Source organism: Mastomys coucha, unplaced genomic scaffold (assembly GCF_008632895.1).
Source record: "Mastomys coucha isolate ucsf_1 unplaced genomic scaffold, UCSF_Mcou_1 pScaffold21, whole genome shotgun sequence".
Classification (NCBI taxonomy): Eukaryota; Metazoa; Chordata; class Mammalia; order Rodentia; family Muridae; genus Mastomys; species Mastomys coucha.
In genome coordinates this window covers 90,449,182-90,467,177 of record NW_022196904.1, presented here as the reverse complement: position 1 = coordinate 90,467,177, position 17,996 = coordinate 90,449,182, and the positions used below count along the sequence as shown (strand labels likewise).

At 51.6% G+C, this 17,996-nt stretch overlaps 1 protein-coding gene across 5 annotated transcripts in view; it reads right to left on the bottom strand.

The window, feature by feature from the left end:
• Window positions 1-4,219: 4,219 nt before the first annotated feature.
• Pde2a (phosphodiesterase 2A) overlaps window positions 4,220-17,996 on the bottom strand; it is a 90,284-nt gene continuing 76,507 nt past the window's right edge. For 2 of the 5 annotated variants that reach the window (XM_031387594.1, XM_031387591.1), the window contains 25 exons: window positions 16,486-16,545; window positions 15,809-15,950; window positions 15,532-15,584; window positions 15,273-15,347; window positions 15,146-15,187; window positions 14,633-14,701; window positions 14,296-14,426; window positions 13,415-13,526; window positions 12,962-13,001; window positions 12,803-12,866; window positions 12,380-12,452; window positions 12,094-12,271; window positions 11,756-11,868; window positions 10,760-10,837; window positions 9,763-9,885; window positions 9,200-9,270; window positions 8,818-8,940; window positions 8,419-8,506; window positions 8,211-8,258; window positions 7,177-7,251; window positions 6,950-7,049; window positions 6,570-6,682; window positions 6,149-6,187; window positions 5,906-6,012; window positions 4,220-5,585 (listed from right to left, as the gene is read on the bottom strand). In XM_031387594.1, coding sequence (XP_031243454.1) covers window positions 5,378-5,585; window positions 5,906-6,012; window positions 6,149-6,187; window positions 6,570-6,682; window positions 6,950-7,049; window positions 7,177-7,251; window positions 8,211-8,258; window positions 8,419-8,506; window positions 8,818-8,940; window positions 9,200-9,270; window positions 9,763-9,885; window positions 10,760-10,837; window positions 11,756-11,868; window positions 12,094-12,271; window positions 12,380-12,452; window positions 12,803-12,866; window positions 12,962-13,001; window positions 13,415-13,526; window positions 14,296-14,426; window positions 14,633-14,701; window positions 15,146-15,187; window positions 15,273-15,347; window positions 15,532-15,584; window positions 15,809-15,950; window positions 16,486-16,545 — 2,325 coding nt within the window. In that variant the 3' untranslated portion in view covers window positions 4,220-5,377. Of the gene's footprint in view, window positions 5,586-5,905; window positions 6,013-6,148; window positions 6,188-6,569; window positions 6,683-6,949; window positions 7,050-7,176; window positions 7,252-8,210; window positions 8,259-8,418; window positions 8,507-8,817; window positions 8,941-9,199; window positions 9,271-9,762; window positions 9,886-10,759; window positions 10,838-11,755; window positions 11,869-12,093; window positions 12,272-12,379; window positions 12,453-12,802; window positions 12,867-12,961; window positions 13,002-13,414; window positions 13,539-14,295; window positions 14,427-14,632; window positions 14,702-15,145; window positions 15,188-15,272; window positions 15,348-15,531; window positions 15,585-15,808; window positions 15,951-16,485; window positions 16,546-17,996 lie in introns of all 5 variants that reach the window. The other 3 variants (XM_031387593.1, XM_031387592.1, XM_031387590.1) reach the window with 2 other exon arrangements.

Here is a 17,996-nt window from a genome sequence, read left to right as displayed (position 1 = left end):
AACAAAACAAAGCAAAAAAGCCATTAAATACTTAGAAGGAAAAGAGTAGATGATATCAGCATAAGTACAAACTTCATGAATAATATTTCAGTCTACTAGGAAATAAGGCCAACAATAAACAAATGTACCTGTGAAATCGGGAGTAAAGCAAAAAGAAAGTTTTGTCTCATCCAGATTCTAAAGCTATGGCTATTTGTTACCACCTTTTATTATTATTATTGATTCTCTTGTATCTGTAACTATTTTCTGGGTTTTCCCCTATACTTAGTATATTCTCATCTTTCTTCTAAGATTTAATTACTTCTATTTTATATATGGGTGTTTTGCCTGCATGTACCTCTGTGCACCACATGCATGCAGTACCCACAGAGACCAGAAGGGGGCATTATGTTCCCCTGGAACTGGAGCTGTGAGTGGCTGGGATACTGGAAGCCAAACGTGGGTCCTCTGCAGGAGCAGCTACTGGCCTATCCCGCAGAGCCATCTCCAACCCCCTTCTTTATTGTTCGTACCAAACATCAGTCTTACTAATTTTTTCAAAAGATCAAACTGATGGCTTTGCCAGTCTTCTCTGTCACCATTGATGTTTCTGCCCAGTATTTACTTCTCTCCTTTAGGCTCAGCCTCTTGAGTTGAATGCTTAGCTCATTTATTTCACTCATTTTAAAAAAAAATTATTTCTCTTTTTTAATAAATGACCTTAAAGATATAAATTTCACTAAGTATTGCTTCGGCCATATTGTGATATAGTGAAGGGTTTTTACCCTCTAATTCTAACAACCTTACAGTATAAAGAAGAGAAATAAAGATGACTTTTTCTTAACTGACAAGAAACTTAGTATCATGGCATTTAGCTCCCAAACTACAGAAACGTATTATTCATTTTTTATCATAACCATTAATGTTTATATTTATTATTTTGTGATCAGAAAACATTGTGGCCCATGGATCCTCTTTGGTACCGTGTGGCTTCCTAGTCTCTTTGTCATACACTCTGTGTGCACAGGAAGCTGGAGCGTTCCCCAGAGACTGCAGGACGTGCGCAACCGCTCTTTGGCTGCAACATTTTGCATTTGAACCATCAGCGGATGGTGTTGAGAATTCTGACAGCTGGTCCAGCCTTGCTTCTGGACATTTTCTTGATTTTCTCTGTATTAGTGATCTGAAAATCCTGAACTGATGTATCTGGTTGTTCAGTTTTTCTCTCCATGCCCCCTGGTAGATACACTCTGATCCCTTTCATCTTAGGTCTTCGCTTCCCGTAGGTCTTTTTTAATAAAGTATATTTTCATCCATTCTTTTTTACTCATTTTTTTTTTTTAGACAAGCTCTTGTATGTCATCCAAACTGGCCTGGAGTTGTGAGTAAGTTTATTTTGTATCCTAGGCTTGCCTTGAACTCACAGTCCTCCTGTCTTGGCCTCTGGGATTGCAGGCATGAGCCCCAAAGCCCAGTTCCACCACCAGCTTTCTACAGACATTCCCTCTCCCCTCATCTGAACTGCTTTTCATCAGGATGCAGGGACTTCCAACTTCTACAGCTTCTACAGTCCCTGTCACACCAGCTCCTGGTCCCTCCCCCACACACCGCCTTTGACAAGAGCTGGCCTAGCTGATGGCAAACTTCCCTGTTCTCTCCACCATGGCCTTCTCACCTATAGCTTTCCCTAATCCAAACGTTTTCTTTTCTCATGCCTGACATTTCCACTTGGCTCATTTATAATGATTTCTTGCTCTAACTTCATGTTGCTATTATCTTCCCTTATCTCCTTAAGTAAATTTAAAGCATTTATTTTAGAGCAGGGCCCATCTGTTCCAGCAAGTCTGCTTCTCATTTCTCTGTGTCATCTGGTTTTCCATTTTTCTTTGAACCAGTGTACTCTTTTGACCTGTGAGCTGGTGTTTGCCTTGGGGGCACCTGTGGAGGAGAAGAGCCCCGGGGGGGAAGCTGTATTCTGTGCATGTTGGGGTCTTGACCTTAAGGCAGGGGATAGAGCTGAGCTCTAAGCTCCCCACAGCTACAGTCAGTATGCTGTGGATTTCTAGACTGGAGCTCTCTGGGCAGCACCATGAGAAGTCTCCAGGGATGTGTGTGTACAGTTGGCAGGGCAGGCAGTAATGGTGCAGGTGACCAGGAGCAAGTGAGTGCTCTTCTCCATCCTGGCTTCTCCCTTTCTTCCTTCCCCACTCCCTATGCATCCTGGCTACTCTTCTTGGGTCCTAGAATCCCACACTTCTCTCTTGTTTCTGTAGTTTCTCCATAGGTGACTTAGGGATTGAGAAGGGCAGCCATGTTGGCAGGAGCTGCCATTCCATTGGCAGGAGCTGCCATTCCATTGGTTGTCACACTGACCCACCAATCTCCAAACACGATGATGCCCTCTGCTTCCCACAGGGACTTGCCCTAATGTTTCCCTCCAAAACACACTGGCTGTGCTGTGTGCATTGAGATTACACTCACACGTGGCTTCCCCTGTGATGTGGAACAGTCTCCTTTCTAGTTCCCTCCCATTCCAGCAAGGCTCATCCCTTCTAATTCTGGAGAGAACTGACACCAGGGAGAAATCCCAATGGCTCTCCTGCCCTGAGAGAAGGGAAAGCCCTCGGGGGTTTATGAGGACTAATGAACTTCTATTGGCAAAACCTGACCCATTAATACCCCTTTCTGCTCCCCATACCCATGCTGCCTTCCCATCTTCTGGGTTCCAGAGCAATGGCTGCCTTGATATCCCTGGGGACCCAGTTTTTCTCACTCCTTTGCCTCCCTGGATCTGGCACTCCCCACTGTACCTGTCTCCTTGACACCACCAGAAGGTTGCAACATGGCTGTAAAAGAGCCTCTTTGTACCCCCTCTCATCCTATTATTACCTTCACCCCATTTGACTGCCTAGTACCACCCTTGGGTCACCCACCCAGGATGCCACACTCATCCCAATTCCCTTTTTAAGAGGCTGAGCCCTGAGGGGCTCTGCTCTAAAAAGGCTTTTATTACCAGATGCAATTGTTGCCTCAGAGACTCACTGCTGAATCAATTCACTCACTGTCACACACTCCTTTGATCCTAGCTCCTTCTCTGGGACCCAACCCATTTGCTTGTCACCCTCATGCATCATGACAGTACTGTCCCAAATGCAGGTGGAGCTTCTGGCCTCCAGGATAGCCTTCTATTCTATAGAAGGAGAGGTCTTGGAGAGGAGCCAGACATGCTGGGCTGGCTCACAGCCTAGCTTTGGCAAAGCACTTTTCCAAACCTTGGACCACTCGGCTACATAATGGGCCAGTGGCATCTATGCCATGGAATCTTGTGATGTTTGGATAAAATGCCAGTTGGAACCATTAAGTCTGGAAGACAGGACAGTTACAAGAGGCCAACTGGGCTGGCTTTGTGGCTGCATGACCTTATGAGGGATGCCTGCAGGCTTCATGCAGAGAGCCCTTCCCCCACATAGCCTTGTCCCTGGTCCTGGTCTTTATCCCCCGATATCCTCAGGCCACCCTGACCACCCTGACAATCATGCCAGAGTTCCTGCCCCCACATTTAGGGAAGGGTAGGGAAGAGCAAACATTCATGGGATACAGGAACCCCAGCTCCAGTGTATTTTCCAGACCTCTGTGCAACCACAGGCCACCATCCTGCAAGCCAGCATCTCTCAGGTCCACTCTTCATCCAGCAAGGTCCAGAAACACAAACCATCATCAAATCTGGCATGGAGATTGACACACATGGGGACCCCTTCCACAACACTTGGAGAAACAAGGATGTGGGACTGATGGTTACCCAGACAACCCCACAGCTAAAGAGGCTCTGAAGTCGAAGTGCTGGCAATCTGGGTAACATGACCATGAGCACAGCAGATCAGCATGCAGAGGTGTAGAAGGAGCCACAGGTCACCTCCTCCAAGTGGCTTCCCTGGTTGTTTCTGACTCTCAGGTCTTCTTCTCCAGTCCATAATCTATCAACTGATATACTTTCTCACTATTTCATACCTGAGCCTCCTGTGTGCCGACAACCCCTAGAGCCCATGTATGGCTCAGGTATGACCTCAACAGGCCTATAACGCACCCTGTCCCCTGAACAGAGGTGTCGCAGAAGAGGGAGTAGGGACTAGGGGTAAAGGCTTTACTAGTCAGAGAGATTCTACGGACACTTGCCTGTGCCAACTGCTTCCCCTCCACCTAATGTACAGACAGAGTCCACAGACAACCTCCTGTGGGAGGGTTGGTAGAAAGAAATAGATTTATTCTCATGTACAAAGCACTCAGCCCACAGGACCACATACAACAGGTGCACAGAGTCCTAGAAAAAACGCATCTCTCTAAAGGCAACTCAGAGTAGGTAAGGCAGGTGGCCCCCTCCCCCACCCACAACACAGACAGAACAAAACAGAAGAGAAGCTAGTGGCCACTCACCCAAGAGGCCCAGCCCTGGGAGAGTCTCCTGAGCCCCCGGGGGCACACGTGGATATGGCCTTGAAAAGGAGAGAAGCCCTGTGGGGAGAGGCCAGGCCCCTCTCTGGTGGCAGGAATGGGAGAGGGGCTCAGACCAAGGGGATACACTCAGAGGAAAGAAAGGATAGGCTCTCTGTGCCTTAGGGTGGCAGAACATGCCACAGCCACTCACGGACTCCACACAACTATGGAGACTTTGATCTAAAGAGAGAATGAATAGGCTGTCTAATGATCCTGTCTTGCCTAGCTAGGGAAAGGGACTTGCTTCGGGTCACACCACCTGAAGGGCATGGGTGTGTACGGGACTGTCTCCCAGCTCGAGGGTCCTTCCTGGCCATTATTTCCATCCTGTCTGCTGGAGCTCCTCCTCCTGCAGAGCACTAAGCAACCTGGCTTCCTCCAAGGGTCCCAATCCTACCAGAAGCACAGAGGCACCCTCAGGGTACCTTCCCCCTACAGCTACTTCTAGCTGGTGACTGTTTTATACCCTCTGGTCACTCATCAGTCTCTCCTCCTCCCATGAGGATCTTGGAGTCTCCAGAGACCTGGGATTCCTCCAGGAAAACAAAGGTACTGACCTAGGAGGGCTCTAACGGGGTCACAGGAGGCTCTGTGACACTGCTTAGAGATGGAATGGCTTGGGCAGGACTGGGCACGGGATAGTCAGAGGTGCAGAAGGGATCCCACTGCCACTGGTCACTACTGTGCTCTTGAAGAACAAGTGGCCAAGTCTGTGTGAGACTGGGAACCTTGCTTTCCTTCTGCAGATGAAAAAGATGAAGCCCAGGAAGGGTGGCATGTGCCGGGTCACAGGGGACATCCTGGCCTAGAACCCAGGACCCATGGCTCTGGTTCCCGATGCATCAGACAGACTGGTAGAGAGTTGTGAAAGGAGGGCCAGGCAGGGAGGGTCCCTAGAGGGGATCACTCAGCCCTCAAGGCTGCAGCAGCCATTGACAGGAGCCCTGGTGCCATCCAAATCAGGAACCTCATATTCCTCATCCAGGAAATCCAGCGAGTTGTTACTGGGGAGGCCTCGGATGGTGAACTTGTGGGACACCTTGGTCCAGTGCTCACGGTTGGAGGCCACACGTTCATACAGCTCTGCTGCCTTGGGGAATAGGTCTTGTAACAGCCTGGGGGGTAGAGGGATGAGGTCAGAGGCCCATCCCTTGCAGCACAGACAGCAAGAAAGATGCCACCCTTCCCCCCAAGATAGCACTTCTGTAAGGGTATGAAGCCTGGGGATCCGGGCAGTGATGGCGCACGCCTTTAATCCCAGCACTTGGGAGGCAGGGGCAGGCGGATTTCTGAGTTGGAGGCCAGCCTGGTCTACAGAGTGAGTTCCAGGACAGCCAGGGCTACACAGAGAAACCCCTTCCTACGGGGGTCTGAGGATGAAGAGACAGCCTTCTTACTAATGCTGAGGCAGATACAGGCTGCCCCACAAGCTCACTTGTAGATAGGCATGGCGATGTGCTCCATAAAGCTGATCTGAAGCTCAGGGATGTAGGCCTTCTCACGGTCCATCATCTCCATCGGTCGGTTGCCCATGGCCTTCTCCTACGGACAACAGATCATCAGGCCCGCCCCTCCTGCTCCTCCATCAGGTACCAGCTAACCCAAATCCTCCCAGCCTCATGTCAGGAACACCCCTTCCACTGCACACACCATTATCCTGAGGTCACCTGACACATACCAAGTCTCCCTGGGAGAAGAACTCTTTGTAGATCAGCTCCTAGAAGGCAACAGTATCATCACCTCCTGCAAGTGGCACATCTGTCCACCAAAGCCCATTCCCACAGTGGCAAACTGAGGCCGGCGTCTCAGTCCCACCCAGGGCCCTACCCTCGATAGCTCAACAGGAGATGGTACAGTACAGTGTCTGCATTCTGCTCACTTCCCAGTAGCCACTAATTTGTTATGTGACCCCCCCGGTGAGTTCAGTGCATATCTGGGTCATTTCATCTTGTTGCTCTGAAGCACTCTGTGTTTCTGACTCCCCAAAATACAACCAGGCTAAATCCAGCACAGAGAGGTGTTAAGGCTACTGTGGAGGCACACGGAGCAGGGTAGAGGGTACAGCTTGTGCTTCCTCTGGTTAGAGGGCTGATTCTTACCGCAATCTTTCTGGTGGTCTTCCAGCCCTTTGTCTGGTCAGAGAGGTCACAGGAGGTCATGAGGAGGCATAGAAGAAGCCTATGATGCTGCTTGTTGGTTCTGTCATAACCCACTGTTGGAGGACAATGGAGTCAAGTAGGAGGGTCCAGGTTCCTTGTCCCTTCTGAGAGCAAGGGCCCCACAGCCTGTCTCACAGTGAGACTACAGCATCCCATGGGGCACAAAACACACCCAATGGAAGGTGACCAGTACTATGTCTGCCTGCAGGGACACCATAGCCAGGAATGGGCTAAGGACAGGACAGAACCACTTCAGATGTTCAGGTGGGCAGATCTCCATGCTAAACCACCCATCCCTCCCCAGCAGTGAGGTGAGCCACCTTCCGCCATCTTCTGCAGGTCCTTGAAGATGCGGAGGTGGTGTGCCAGGTCTGTGGCCAAGATGATGTCCCTCATCAGGTCCAGCATGCGCTGATAGTCCTGGAGAGTGTCAGGGGAGGACCGTCATGGTCCCTGTTGCAAACATCCACCCCGAGGGGGTTCTCAGCTCCCTCTCTTCAGCCAGTTCCCAGCTCCCACCAAGCATACCCCCACACGGTCCCATCACCTTCCGAGAGAAGTGGTCAAAGATATTGCAGCCGTGGGTGTTGAGGATGGCAATGGCCTGAGCAAAGTGGTGCCTCTGCAGGGAGATGAGAGATGGGTCCCACTGGGTCAAAGTGCCCCCCACAACAGAGGCTTCCAGAAAGGCAGGGAAGACAGGCGGGGACTGGCCCCCAAGCTCAGTTGAACAGGTGGAAAGGAAAGTTAGGGGCCCTATTTCCTTTCAGAGTGCTCTATTTGAGCCCTCTATGGCCTTGGGCAAGTCCCCAGCCAGCTCCATGACTCAGAGCCCTTAGCTGTCACATGAAGGGACCCTGTAAGGTATGCTCAGAGGGCTTCATGGACTGGAAGAAAATTCTGAAACAATTCCCTGATGTCCTGGACACTAATTCATGCAGAAAATATTTGTTTGCTGACAAGGGGAGGCAGTAAGGAGGCAAGGGCAAGGCCCTGTCTCCTGCTAGTGAAGGGCTGTCATTCGGAGGAGGAGCAAGCTCATCCCAAGGGACAAAGGGCAGGACTACAGCTGCCACCAGGCCTCCTGGGAGACAGTGAGCACAAGCATCTATGGGTGTGCTATTAGGGGCAACCTCTGAAGGGGGAACTGTGGGAGACAGCCTGGGGCAAGGTGACCTTGAAGATGTGGCTCCCACCCTGAATCAAGGCCTGCACAAGGCACAGGAAATTCAGATATCTCAGATCTCGTTCCTGACCCCGACGGAAAGCAGACCAGTGGCTCTCAACCCCAAGCCCCCATCCCATAATCTAAGGCTAAACTGAGGGGATGAGAATTTGCTCTGGCCTGAAGGGGCAGGTCTGAGGGGGCGGGCCTGCCCTGTTCCCACCGGTTTTGCAAACCTGGCTCAGGCTGACCCAGCAGGCCTAGTCTCACCCCAACCTGTGCCTGTCTCAGGAAAAGGAAGCCCATGAGGCACAGCTCCCGCAGCCTGGCTGGAGAGCTTCGTTTGAGAGCATTCTAGCTTGCAAGTTGCTGGCTTTGGGGATTCAGAATACGAGCTGGGCAGGATGGCACTTTACCTCCATGACAGAGCCCTCTGAGCTGTAGAGAGCGGCCAGCACGGATTTCTGGAAAAGTCCATAAAAGCTCTGGTTACCCCTCCTGCCTGGATCAGAGGGGGCACCTCCCACTGAGGGTATTGCTCCTTTCTCCATCTCACTGCCATCTCTTCTCAGTCTGAGAAGAGCGAGGCTGACAGTCCCCACTGTGAGGAGGGCAGGCTCTCACCGAGGCCACCTGGAAGGAGTTGTTGGTACCCCTGTGGTCCAGGTCATGACACATGCAGGAAATAAACAACGCAAAGATCTCGATGTCCCTAGGTGGGAAGCAGAAAAGAGAAATGTCAACCAGGGCTTCCTTCCTGCGTGCGTCAGAGGACAGACAGCTGGATGAGATGCCCAGGGGCCACCCAGTCAAAAGGTTCCAGAAAGCCGCTCTCCTTTGGAGTGTGGCAGCCCTGGGAGACTCAGGTCCACCATGCTTTATGACTGAGCAGATCCCTTGTGGGAGGTGGGGGGCTGAACAGTGTTCCCCCGAGTAAAAAGGACAGGATGAGCGGCCAGGTAAAGGACCCACCACACAAGTGGGGCCTTGTCATTGGAAGATGTGGGAAAGGCAGCCACTTACTCGAGGTAGTTGGAGAGCTCCAGATTCTTGTAGAGCAGGTAGCAAAAGTGAGAGACAGAGAAGGCATGCATCCAGTTGTGGTAGGGGGGATCCCGGTAGCCCTTCTTCACCATCAGGCAGAACCTGGGGGAGGAGCCAAAGCAGCAGAGGGGACTCAGCCTCTCCTCCATTGGGAAGCCCCCCAGACTGCCCATTACATTTTCTTGCTTTTCTTTATTTGTGATCCAATGTCTGAGAATGGATCCTTATTCACAGAGCCCTCCCCATCACCACAAATCCAGTCCTCCCCCTCCCAAGAATGCTTGGGGCAATGGACTTGAGGTTGGAGGACAAGGGAAGAGGAAACTGGGGCTCTGCTCCAAGGGCAGTACGGGGCATGTACCGGGCCAGAGTTGGGCAGTCAATTTTGTAGTTATTGATGAAGTTCATATCTTGCAGCATGCTCAGGATGGCCTGCAAAGCAGAGAGAGAGAGAGAATGTCAGAGAGACCATCAGTATTGAGATGTGGCTCCTGTCTCCACCTCTCTTGAAGCCTCATACCCAAAAATTTAGAGTCTTAAAATTCTAAACCTAAACTAAAGGACAATTAAATACGTGAATGGGCATGCATCAAACTGTGAACTATCCAAAATTTAAGGGGCCCAAGAGCTAAGAGTTCTTGGAAGCAAACCCACATATAATCTTAGAGGAATGGGCACTGTTGCAAGCCTTAAGACCACATACCAAGGGTAGCTTTGGGGCACCATCTAGCCCACTGCTGTCCCCTAAGCTACCCTGTGACCCCATAATGGCAAAAGGCATACCTAGCCTAACTCTGAAGGAGACTCCATAGCCTTCCTTGGTGTTTCTGCCTCACCCAGAAGTTCTTATGCACATCTAACTGATATCTATACTTCCCATCCTCCACCCCCAGGACCCAGCTAGACTGGGAAGGGCCAGCTCACCATAGAAGTGTCGTCCTCAGGCAGAGACCGAGGAGTGTAGGTAAAGTTGGCAAAGTTGGAGTCAATGGCAGCCACAGGTTGGATGCCATCATGGAGAAGCTTGGTGTATTCATCGTCAGAGACCTACAGCAGACAAGCCAGGCATGAGAAGATGGCCTCTTCCCTCTCTAGTGTTCTCTCATTAAATTCCCACGCAGATGTAGGATCCCTTGTCCAGCATACACCAAGTTGGATACCAACTCCATATGTCCCTGGGAAGATCACCACAGCACTGCAGCCCACATGCCTGTGCCCCCTGCCTATGCCCGGATGACCACGTCCATGACTGACAATTCCATGCAAAGATAAAGAATGCTCGTTTGTGATACTCCAACCCCTGGTAGCCTTTCACAGACTCCAAGTCTATCAGTTTGTCTCTCAGGGAGAGCCTTCTAGTATCTAATCACAATCCCACATACCACGGATTTGTGCCTATTTTCAAAGTTTGGGACACAGATGAGAGGACACCCAATGAACAGTGACTGCCATATATTGCAAGCTAAGGTTTGAGGTAGCTCTTCTGAAATAGGCCTGGTAATGGGACTGGAGTACCAGCAATTATGCAGGGGTGGATGGCCACTGCAGCCAGACAGTGACAGGGGAAAGCCCTGAGCAAGGTTTTCAGCCCTCAGGGATTCCCCGAGTCAGGCATACTCTCTAGATGTGGGGGATAGGAGTAGCTGCCCAAACCTAATTTTCTCCTGGGTGAAAGCCTGCTGGCTGCCTTCAGAGCAGGCTAAGAAAAAAGCTTGGGAGAGGAATATGGATAAGTTGGGAAGGCCCCCTAGGCAAAGCAGAGGCTAGGTATTGGTGTGGCTCTGTTTTCCCATTCTCAGGAGCCAGTAATAGCAGAGCTCAGCCTGGACCTGGGTTAAAGAGGATTCTGGGGGTCAGAGAAGACATGTGGAGCAGGTGCTCCCAGACCCTAAGATGCACAGAAGCTCCAAGCAAGCCTCACCTTCATATGATACATCATCATCTCATTGGCCAGGTGGCTGCGGTATTGGGCTTCATTCACCTTTTTGTATAGGAGAGACTGAGGGGAGAAAATGGAAAAGATGGGGCTGGAGCTGAAGGCTGTGACATCCTCAGAATGCCCAGAACTGGTACAAATGGTCCAGATTTCAGAAGTTCTCCTTCCTGTCCCATTAGGGGCCCAGTATAAGCCATTAGCAAAAGCCCAGTGTTCAAGTCTGACCCGGACTCTAATCCCGGCTCTTACTGGCCTTCCCCATTTTCTTAACATTTGAGTCACTTTGCCTCTGAACCTGGTAGCCCTTGGAGGAAAAGATCGGAAAGGAGGGATTAACTCAGGAACCTAGGTTGGATTTGCAGGCTAGAGCTGCCAAAAGCATGGAAAGAAAGACCCAACATTTGCTACAAAGATATGACTAGTAGATTGGTTTGGAGTTCCTGGGGTGGGGGTGGAATCTTACCAATAGGGTTTTTATGTGTATGTTGGGGTTTTTGTTTGTTGAGACAGTGTCTCATGTAGCTCAGTCTGGCCTCCAACTTGCTATGTACTTCCTGCTACTCCCTCTCAAATTCTGAGGTTATAGGCCCATTCTATCTATCTATCTATCTATCTGTCTATCTATCTATCTATCTATCTGTCTGTCTGTCTATCTAATACATATGATATGTGACATATGATTTATGATATTATATATATATATATATACATATATATATATATATATATATATATATCCCAGTAGAACTGGGTGGGGGTTTGTTTTGTTTTGTTTCTTTTCCTTTCTTTTTTTCATGACTCTCAGAAGCTGGTTGGACAGGACCAGAAATAGTATCCCCAGCTTTACATGCTGAGCGACTGGAGGCAGCCAGCACGTGTGGCAGGCTGCATAGCACCCCATTCTTTGGGATCTGAGCCCTGAGCACAGACAGGCCAGAGCAAAGAGAGCAGATGTGGGGAATAGAAGAAGGACTCCCTCACGTGGGCGATGCTGATGCCACAGTAGATGGAGAAGGCTGTGGCCAGGTCCTCATCAAACTTGCTGAACCATGGTCCATTGATCTTGTTCACTAGCTCAGCCACACCGATGACCTCTGAGGAGAGAGAGAAAATGGGAATCGCTGGTGAAGGGGTTCAGTGAGACCTGCCTTCCCCTAACTCTTCTGAAAGTAACGGCTCAAGACTAGACAATCCCCAGCTCTTCAGCTCCCGACCCTAGCAGATCTGAAGAAACTAAGACCACCTTCCCCTAGGCCCCGCCCCGGCCCCACCCCGTCCAGCCCCTTCAGGCCCCGCCCCTGGCGGCCACGAGTCGGCACCCTGGTTCTCGTTCTTGATAGGGAAGCAGAGAATGTTGCGCGTGCGGAAGCCAGTGCTGTCGTCTACACCGCGATAGAAAAGCGGATGGGCATATGCATCTGGGATGTTCAGGATCTGGCCCGTAGTCGCCACGTGGCCCGCGATGCCTTGGTCCGCCGGGATGCGGATCTCATAACTCTGCCCAGACAGGGATGGAATAGAAAGCAAGAGGTTAGCCTGCTTTCAAATGTGGCTTTTTCCCCAGTTCCCCTTGTTTACTCCCGGACACCCTCCATATTCCCTCACCTCATCGTCCACAACGCCACCATCGAATACCTTGGCCACCAGCTCGTTCTGATCCAGCAGGAACACTGAGCAGCTGTGGAGAGAAAGTGTTTGGTTCGCGCGGTCCTGACACCTCACCAACCACCTATGACTAGAGTAGCGATTTCTGAGACCCTAGAAAGTGTCCTAAAGTGAGACACTCTCCTCAGGGATGGACATTTCCAAGCATTCCTCCATCTGCATTTTACTTGTTTTGTATTGTATTGTTTTTAGTTCCTACTGTGTGTCATAGAAACCCATGGCAAGCAAAACTAGTGCTGTCCTGGCTGAAACAAAGGCCCAGGCAGAAGGAAATGCCAGACAAGAAGTCAGGGAGGGGGCAGAGGCGGTGAGGGCTGAGGGAGGCTTCAGTCTCGCTCCCTGAACCATCCCATTTCTGCTCACATCTCTGCATTGCTGAGGTTTCTGGCCTCCGTGATGATCTCCTGTAGCAGGACAGAGACGTCATCTGGGGAATGGAGAAGCACATGAGACCTGAGGAATGCCAGGCAAGCCCTCCATGTCTCCTCCCCAAACTGTCCGTGTGGGAGACCAGTCACTCACCCAGGTGAGTGAAGAGGTTCTTTGCCACTTGGAGAAGAGCCTGGGAAGGAGGAAGTAAAGATCATAAAAATGATCCAGGATGTTCTCATCTCTTCACAAGTGCTCCCAGAGCAGGCTGGAAACATGTGCTTAATGAAACCCTTTGGCTACTAAATGAAGGAGCTGGGAGGTGGCCCAGTGAAGAACAGGAAGCCCTTGGGTCTCAGATGTCAGCTACCTTTGCCTCTTGCTGCCCAGATGTTGTGGTAGTGCCCAAGTTAGACACTAGAGGGCAATCACTGACAGTGCCTAAAGCCCAGGGAACTACTGACCTCTCTTTAAGAGACTTCCAGGTCACTAGGTTACCTAGCTGCAGTGCAGCCACTGGCCTAGATAGCACAGGCAGATCACCCTTGTGGATAGCCTTCTAGGGCTGGCGCTGGTTCCCAGGAAAAGCTCAAGGCAGGCACTCACCTGGCACTCACACTTGAGCTTCTGCTCCTTCTGGAAGGCCAAGGTGCTGGTGAGCACCGTGCCTGTGTAGTGGAAGCAGTGTTGGATCACATGTTCATCCTCATCTGTGAAGCTGGAAGTTGGGCTGGGGGTCACCAGAGAGGACAGGGAAGAGGGGCTTCTCAGCCCTTTTCTCCTGCATGCTACCAGGAAGCTCATGTCTACCAGCTAATGGAACACTGGGGCTACATGCCATGCCTCCCGCTTCAGGCTCAGAGCTCTCTCAAGGGAAAGCTCTACTTGTCCTCAGACCAAAATGTGTGTTCCTCCTTAGGCTACTGCTTGTTTTTGTTTGTTTGGGGCAGGCTTATAAACATGTTGCCCAGGCTGGCCTGGAACTGTTAGGCTCACGTGATCCTCCCACTTCAGACTCCCTAGAAACTGGGGCTACCCCTATGGCACCATGACACCCCCACCCTCAAACTCACAAGTCTCCTCCAAGCTTGTTGAAGGCTCAAGCCAGAGCCACCAGCTGGTCAGTGGCTCAGCTGATGACAGGGACATCATAGCCTGGAGCACACAGCCCAACATGTTTCAAGACAGCAATTGCTTCTTGACACTAAAGCCACATCTCCACTCTCTGATTAGAGTCACTCAGGTCAAGGCTAGTCTCCTCCCTCAGACTAGAGACTTGCCAAGACTAGAGCTGGCTGTCCTCCTGCTCCTCCCTGATGCCCCCACCCTCATGGAGAGACATCGGCAAAAACTGCCAAAACAACAACTGATGATGGAGCATCAGCAATCTTACATTAATGGAGGCCTACCACTGCTGGGCTCCTTTTCACACTGCGACCCTGCCTCTCAGCTCCAATTCCTTATGGACATCCCTACCCCAAACTCACAAGTCTCCTCCAAGCTTGTTGAAGGCGCAAGCCAGGGCCACCACCTGGTCGGTGGCTCTGCTGATAACGGGGACGCACAGCATGGCCTGAAGCTCACAGCCCAACATGTTTTGCAGCTGTTTCACATCATCCTGTAGAGATGAAGGAACAGTAAGGAGGGGCAGTGCTCCTCTTCCTCAGCTCTCACCACACTCTGCAGCCTGCTATGGCGAGGACAGGTTGCCACTAAGTCTGGGTCTTGTCTCCCCATCTCTAAGCTACCCCATTCCAAAGACACTAGGGCCTGAACAAAGGTTCCCTCCTCCCTCTCCCTTGGCTCAGCATGGCCATGGCTTACAGTGGTTAAGTCCTTCAGCTGGATACACTGCTTGTCTTCCACCACCTGGCCCAGGCGTCCCATGGTCAACTGGAAAGTGAAGAGAGACCCAGTTGGCCCAGCTCTCCAGGTGTCAATCCATCTTTGCCTTCCAAGTCTGGAAGTCTCAATAACCTCTTTGAACAGTTCAGGAATGGATGGAGCTGATACTGAGGAGCAGAGGAGAGTGGTGTGGGGAGGGCTAGGTAACCAATAGTGGACTTGAAGGCTTTCCCTGACTAGCAGACCCTAAGGAGTCTCACTGATCTCAAGGGATTCAACAGGTTCATGCCTAAAAACACTCAAGTGGAAGAGAGCTGGCCTCATCGAAGGCTTCCTCTAAGAGCCTGATCATGAGAGACAGCGCTCCTTTGCGATACTTCTAAGTAGCTCTCACGATCTGGACTACTCCCACCAAGACACCCAGGCGGCCCCAGTTGCTAGGCCTCCCTGGTTCCTACAGGCTCCAGTGCTGAGGGTGGAGGAGGAACTCACTGGAAAGCTGATCTCTTCTCCCAGCACTTTGTCTCCAATGACCTGTGGGACCCAGGAATGCAGACAGGTTTATGGGAGGAAAGGCAGACCCAGGATGCCCTGCCTCACAGTGGACCTGGCCCCTCACCTTGCAGGAAAGCTGCAGATTGTCCTCCGACACCAGCAGGAGGCAGCAGTGAGTGGCCTGTGTCTCCTGCTGCAGCTGCAAGGGGACAGACAGAGCCAGGATGAGCAGGCTGGACTACTCTCTAGCCTCCCTGGATTTTTCAGGATTGTAGACAAGAAGAGAAGATGGGGTGTTCCAATCTGAACTGAGGTGACAGGGTCAAGGGTCTGTTGGTCTTTGGAGAGAGATGGGGTAGAAGAGGAGATGCTCAGGGACTCACATATTGAAGGACTTTGAGCTGCAGAGAAGTGGCATCCAAGTCATAGAGTTCCCCTGCAAGGGCAAGGCTCAAATCAGAGAGGGCTCTGCCTTGCCTGGGGGCTGCTTCCAGGCTCCACCCCTGCCTCTCCTCTGGAGACCCACATACTTTCCAAGTGTTTGGTTCTGCCTTCTGTTATACCTCACCTCTCAGGTCCGGCCTATTCCACAGCCCTGGCCCTGCCCGTCCAGGATCAACCCTATCCGGTCCTATAGACCTGCACAAGTTTGACCCTCACCACACAGTTGCAGGATCTTTCGGTCAAGGTCGGTGTACCCCTTCTCATCCTTTTGATCTTCAGAGGCATCCGCTGATGTGTTCTGAACAGCTTCAGGCCTGCGCTGCTGCAGGGCCTGCACCCTCCGCAGAGCCACCAGAGCCTAGAGCAGGCCGAGTGGTGAGCATGTCCTTGCTGCTGTACCAGGGCCACTACCTGACTCCCTTCTTTAGCTCAAACAGATCCCTCTTTGGGCCACATCATGCCCATTGCCAACCCCTGTTCTGGTCCCAAATATTTCAAACTGCTAGTCCCTCCACTTCCTAGGAGCTCCCACTGCCCTTAGAGCCTTGCTCCTTCCACAGCCAAGTATAGCTGTCTCCAGCCCCTGCTCACAGACTCTTGCAAAAGAGGGTCAGAGTTTTCTGTCTAACACCATCCTGATTAAGATCACAGACTCCTGAAATCTTAGGTAGAAAAGAGCCTCAGTTATGCACCCGGGTTTTGATTCATCACTAACCCAGCTAAGTCAGTGCTTATGGTTCCCCCATCTTCAGATGTAAATGTGGCTTGTTCAAGGTGGATGCACTGGAGCCAGAAGCCAAGTCTGTCCAGCTCTCTGGCCAGGTCATCTTTCCTACAAGCTCTGGTAAGCGTCCTCAGCAGCCCCTGTTCTACCACAGCCCTACCCGACTCACATGCTTCTCCACCACCTGCAGGCTCTGTTCCTCACTGTCACTCAGCTGGCCACAGTGCACCTGGAGAGAAGGGAGAAGGGACCAGCTGTGACATTCCCCAGTCTGTCTTCACTCGCATGTCCTCCCATGGCCGGTACACACCAGTAGCTACCAATGCAGTCTATGACCTCCAGGTAAGCCCATCCTTAAGACCAGGCAGCTAGCTGGCGGGGGGGCGGGGGTGACTTTCCTGAAGAAGGCGTCCAGGGCAGATGAAAAGGGTGGACCTTTCAAATCTCTGTCCCATCACTTTCCATGCTTACTGTCCCATTCCTGGGGCAAACAGTGCCACAGACAGCACAGTCCAGGTGTACAGTGTCAGGAAGAGGGACCTTAGACCCTTCTCCATTGTCCACACATGAAGTGCTTCAGGCCCTGGTTAGAGGATTTGTGGAATTGGCTTTAGCCTCCAGCCCCATCCATTCAGGGTAAGCTATGAGCTGCCCTTACATCTGAGGTAAAGAAGGAAGCCCAGCATGACCGGCATCTGCCAGGAAGCTGTGTAGAGGAGATGAATGGATGGATGGAGGGAGTGCTTCTGGCTTTACATGTGGTTCTCACCACCATGAGATGCAATCTTCCCCTTACAGATGATGAGCCAGGGGGCCCAGAAGGGTGGGGGAATTTCCCAAAGTCACCAAGCAGAAAGTAGCGGGGTCAGGATAGCTCTATCCACCCCTCCCTTCCTGCCTCCATGTTGACCCTCTAGATTCATTCTTACCACCTGGTTATCCTCCCCTGTCCTGTGTCCCTGTGCTAGTTAGTCACCAGGGCTCCCTTCAGCCATCTTTCATGCTCTGGGAATTTCTCTTCCTCCAGCACTCTTGGGTGTTGAAGAGGGAAATGTGGAGAGATGGAAATGGAAGGAAGCAGAGATGACAGGCTAGGGACCCATGGTGGCCCGCCAGCAAGGCTCCCTCCCCACCTGCTGTCTCAACTTCTTTAGCTTACTCAAAGCTGTTCACCACCTGTGGGGCTCCCACAGAGCTTGCAGGGGGTGTGGGCTTCATCCTGCCTCCCTCACCCAGCAGCCCCTGCCTGCCTCCCTGTGCTGGGTCCCCTGCCAGGAACAGATGGGAGAGGAGGAGACCAGCAGGAAGCTCACAGTCTGGCCAGGAGCAGGATGAGTCGGGGTGCACTTGGGAGGGGGGTGTGGGACCTTATACCTGAGGGGGTCGGGATGCATAGACAGACTGTGAATCTTAGAGGGAATGGGATCTGGGGGGCTTCCTGAGCTGTAAGTACAAGCAGAAAGGGAGGGCTGTAGATAGGAGGTTGTCCTGGTTAAGCACCAAGTGGGAGGTTTACAGGAAGATGAGATCCCTGGGATAGGGAGTAAAGTCTATGGAGCCATAGATGGAAGGGCCTAGAACTTGGGATTCAGGATGCTATGGTAAACTTTAGTATCTGATAGCTTGTCCCCTATGGGATGGAGGGTAAATGACAGGAAGCAAGACTAGAGGCAGGAAGAC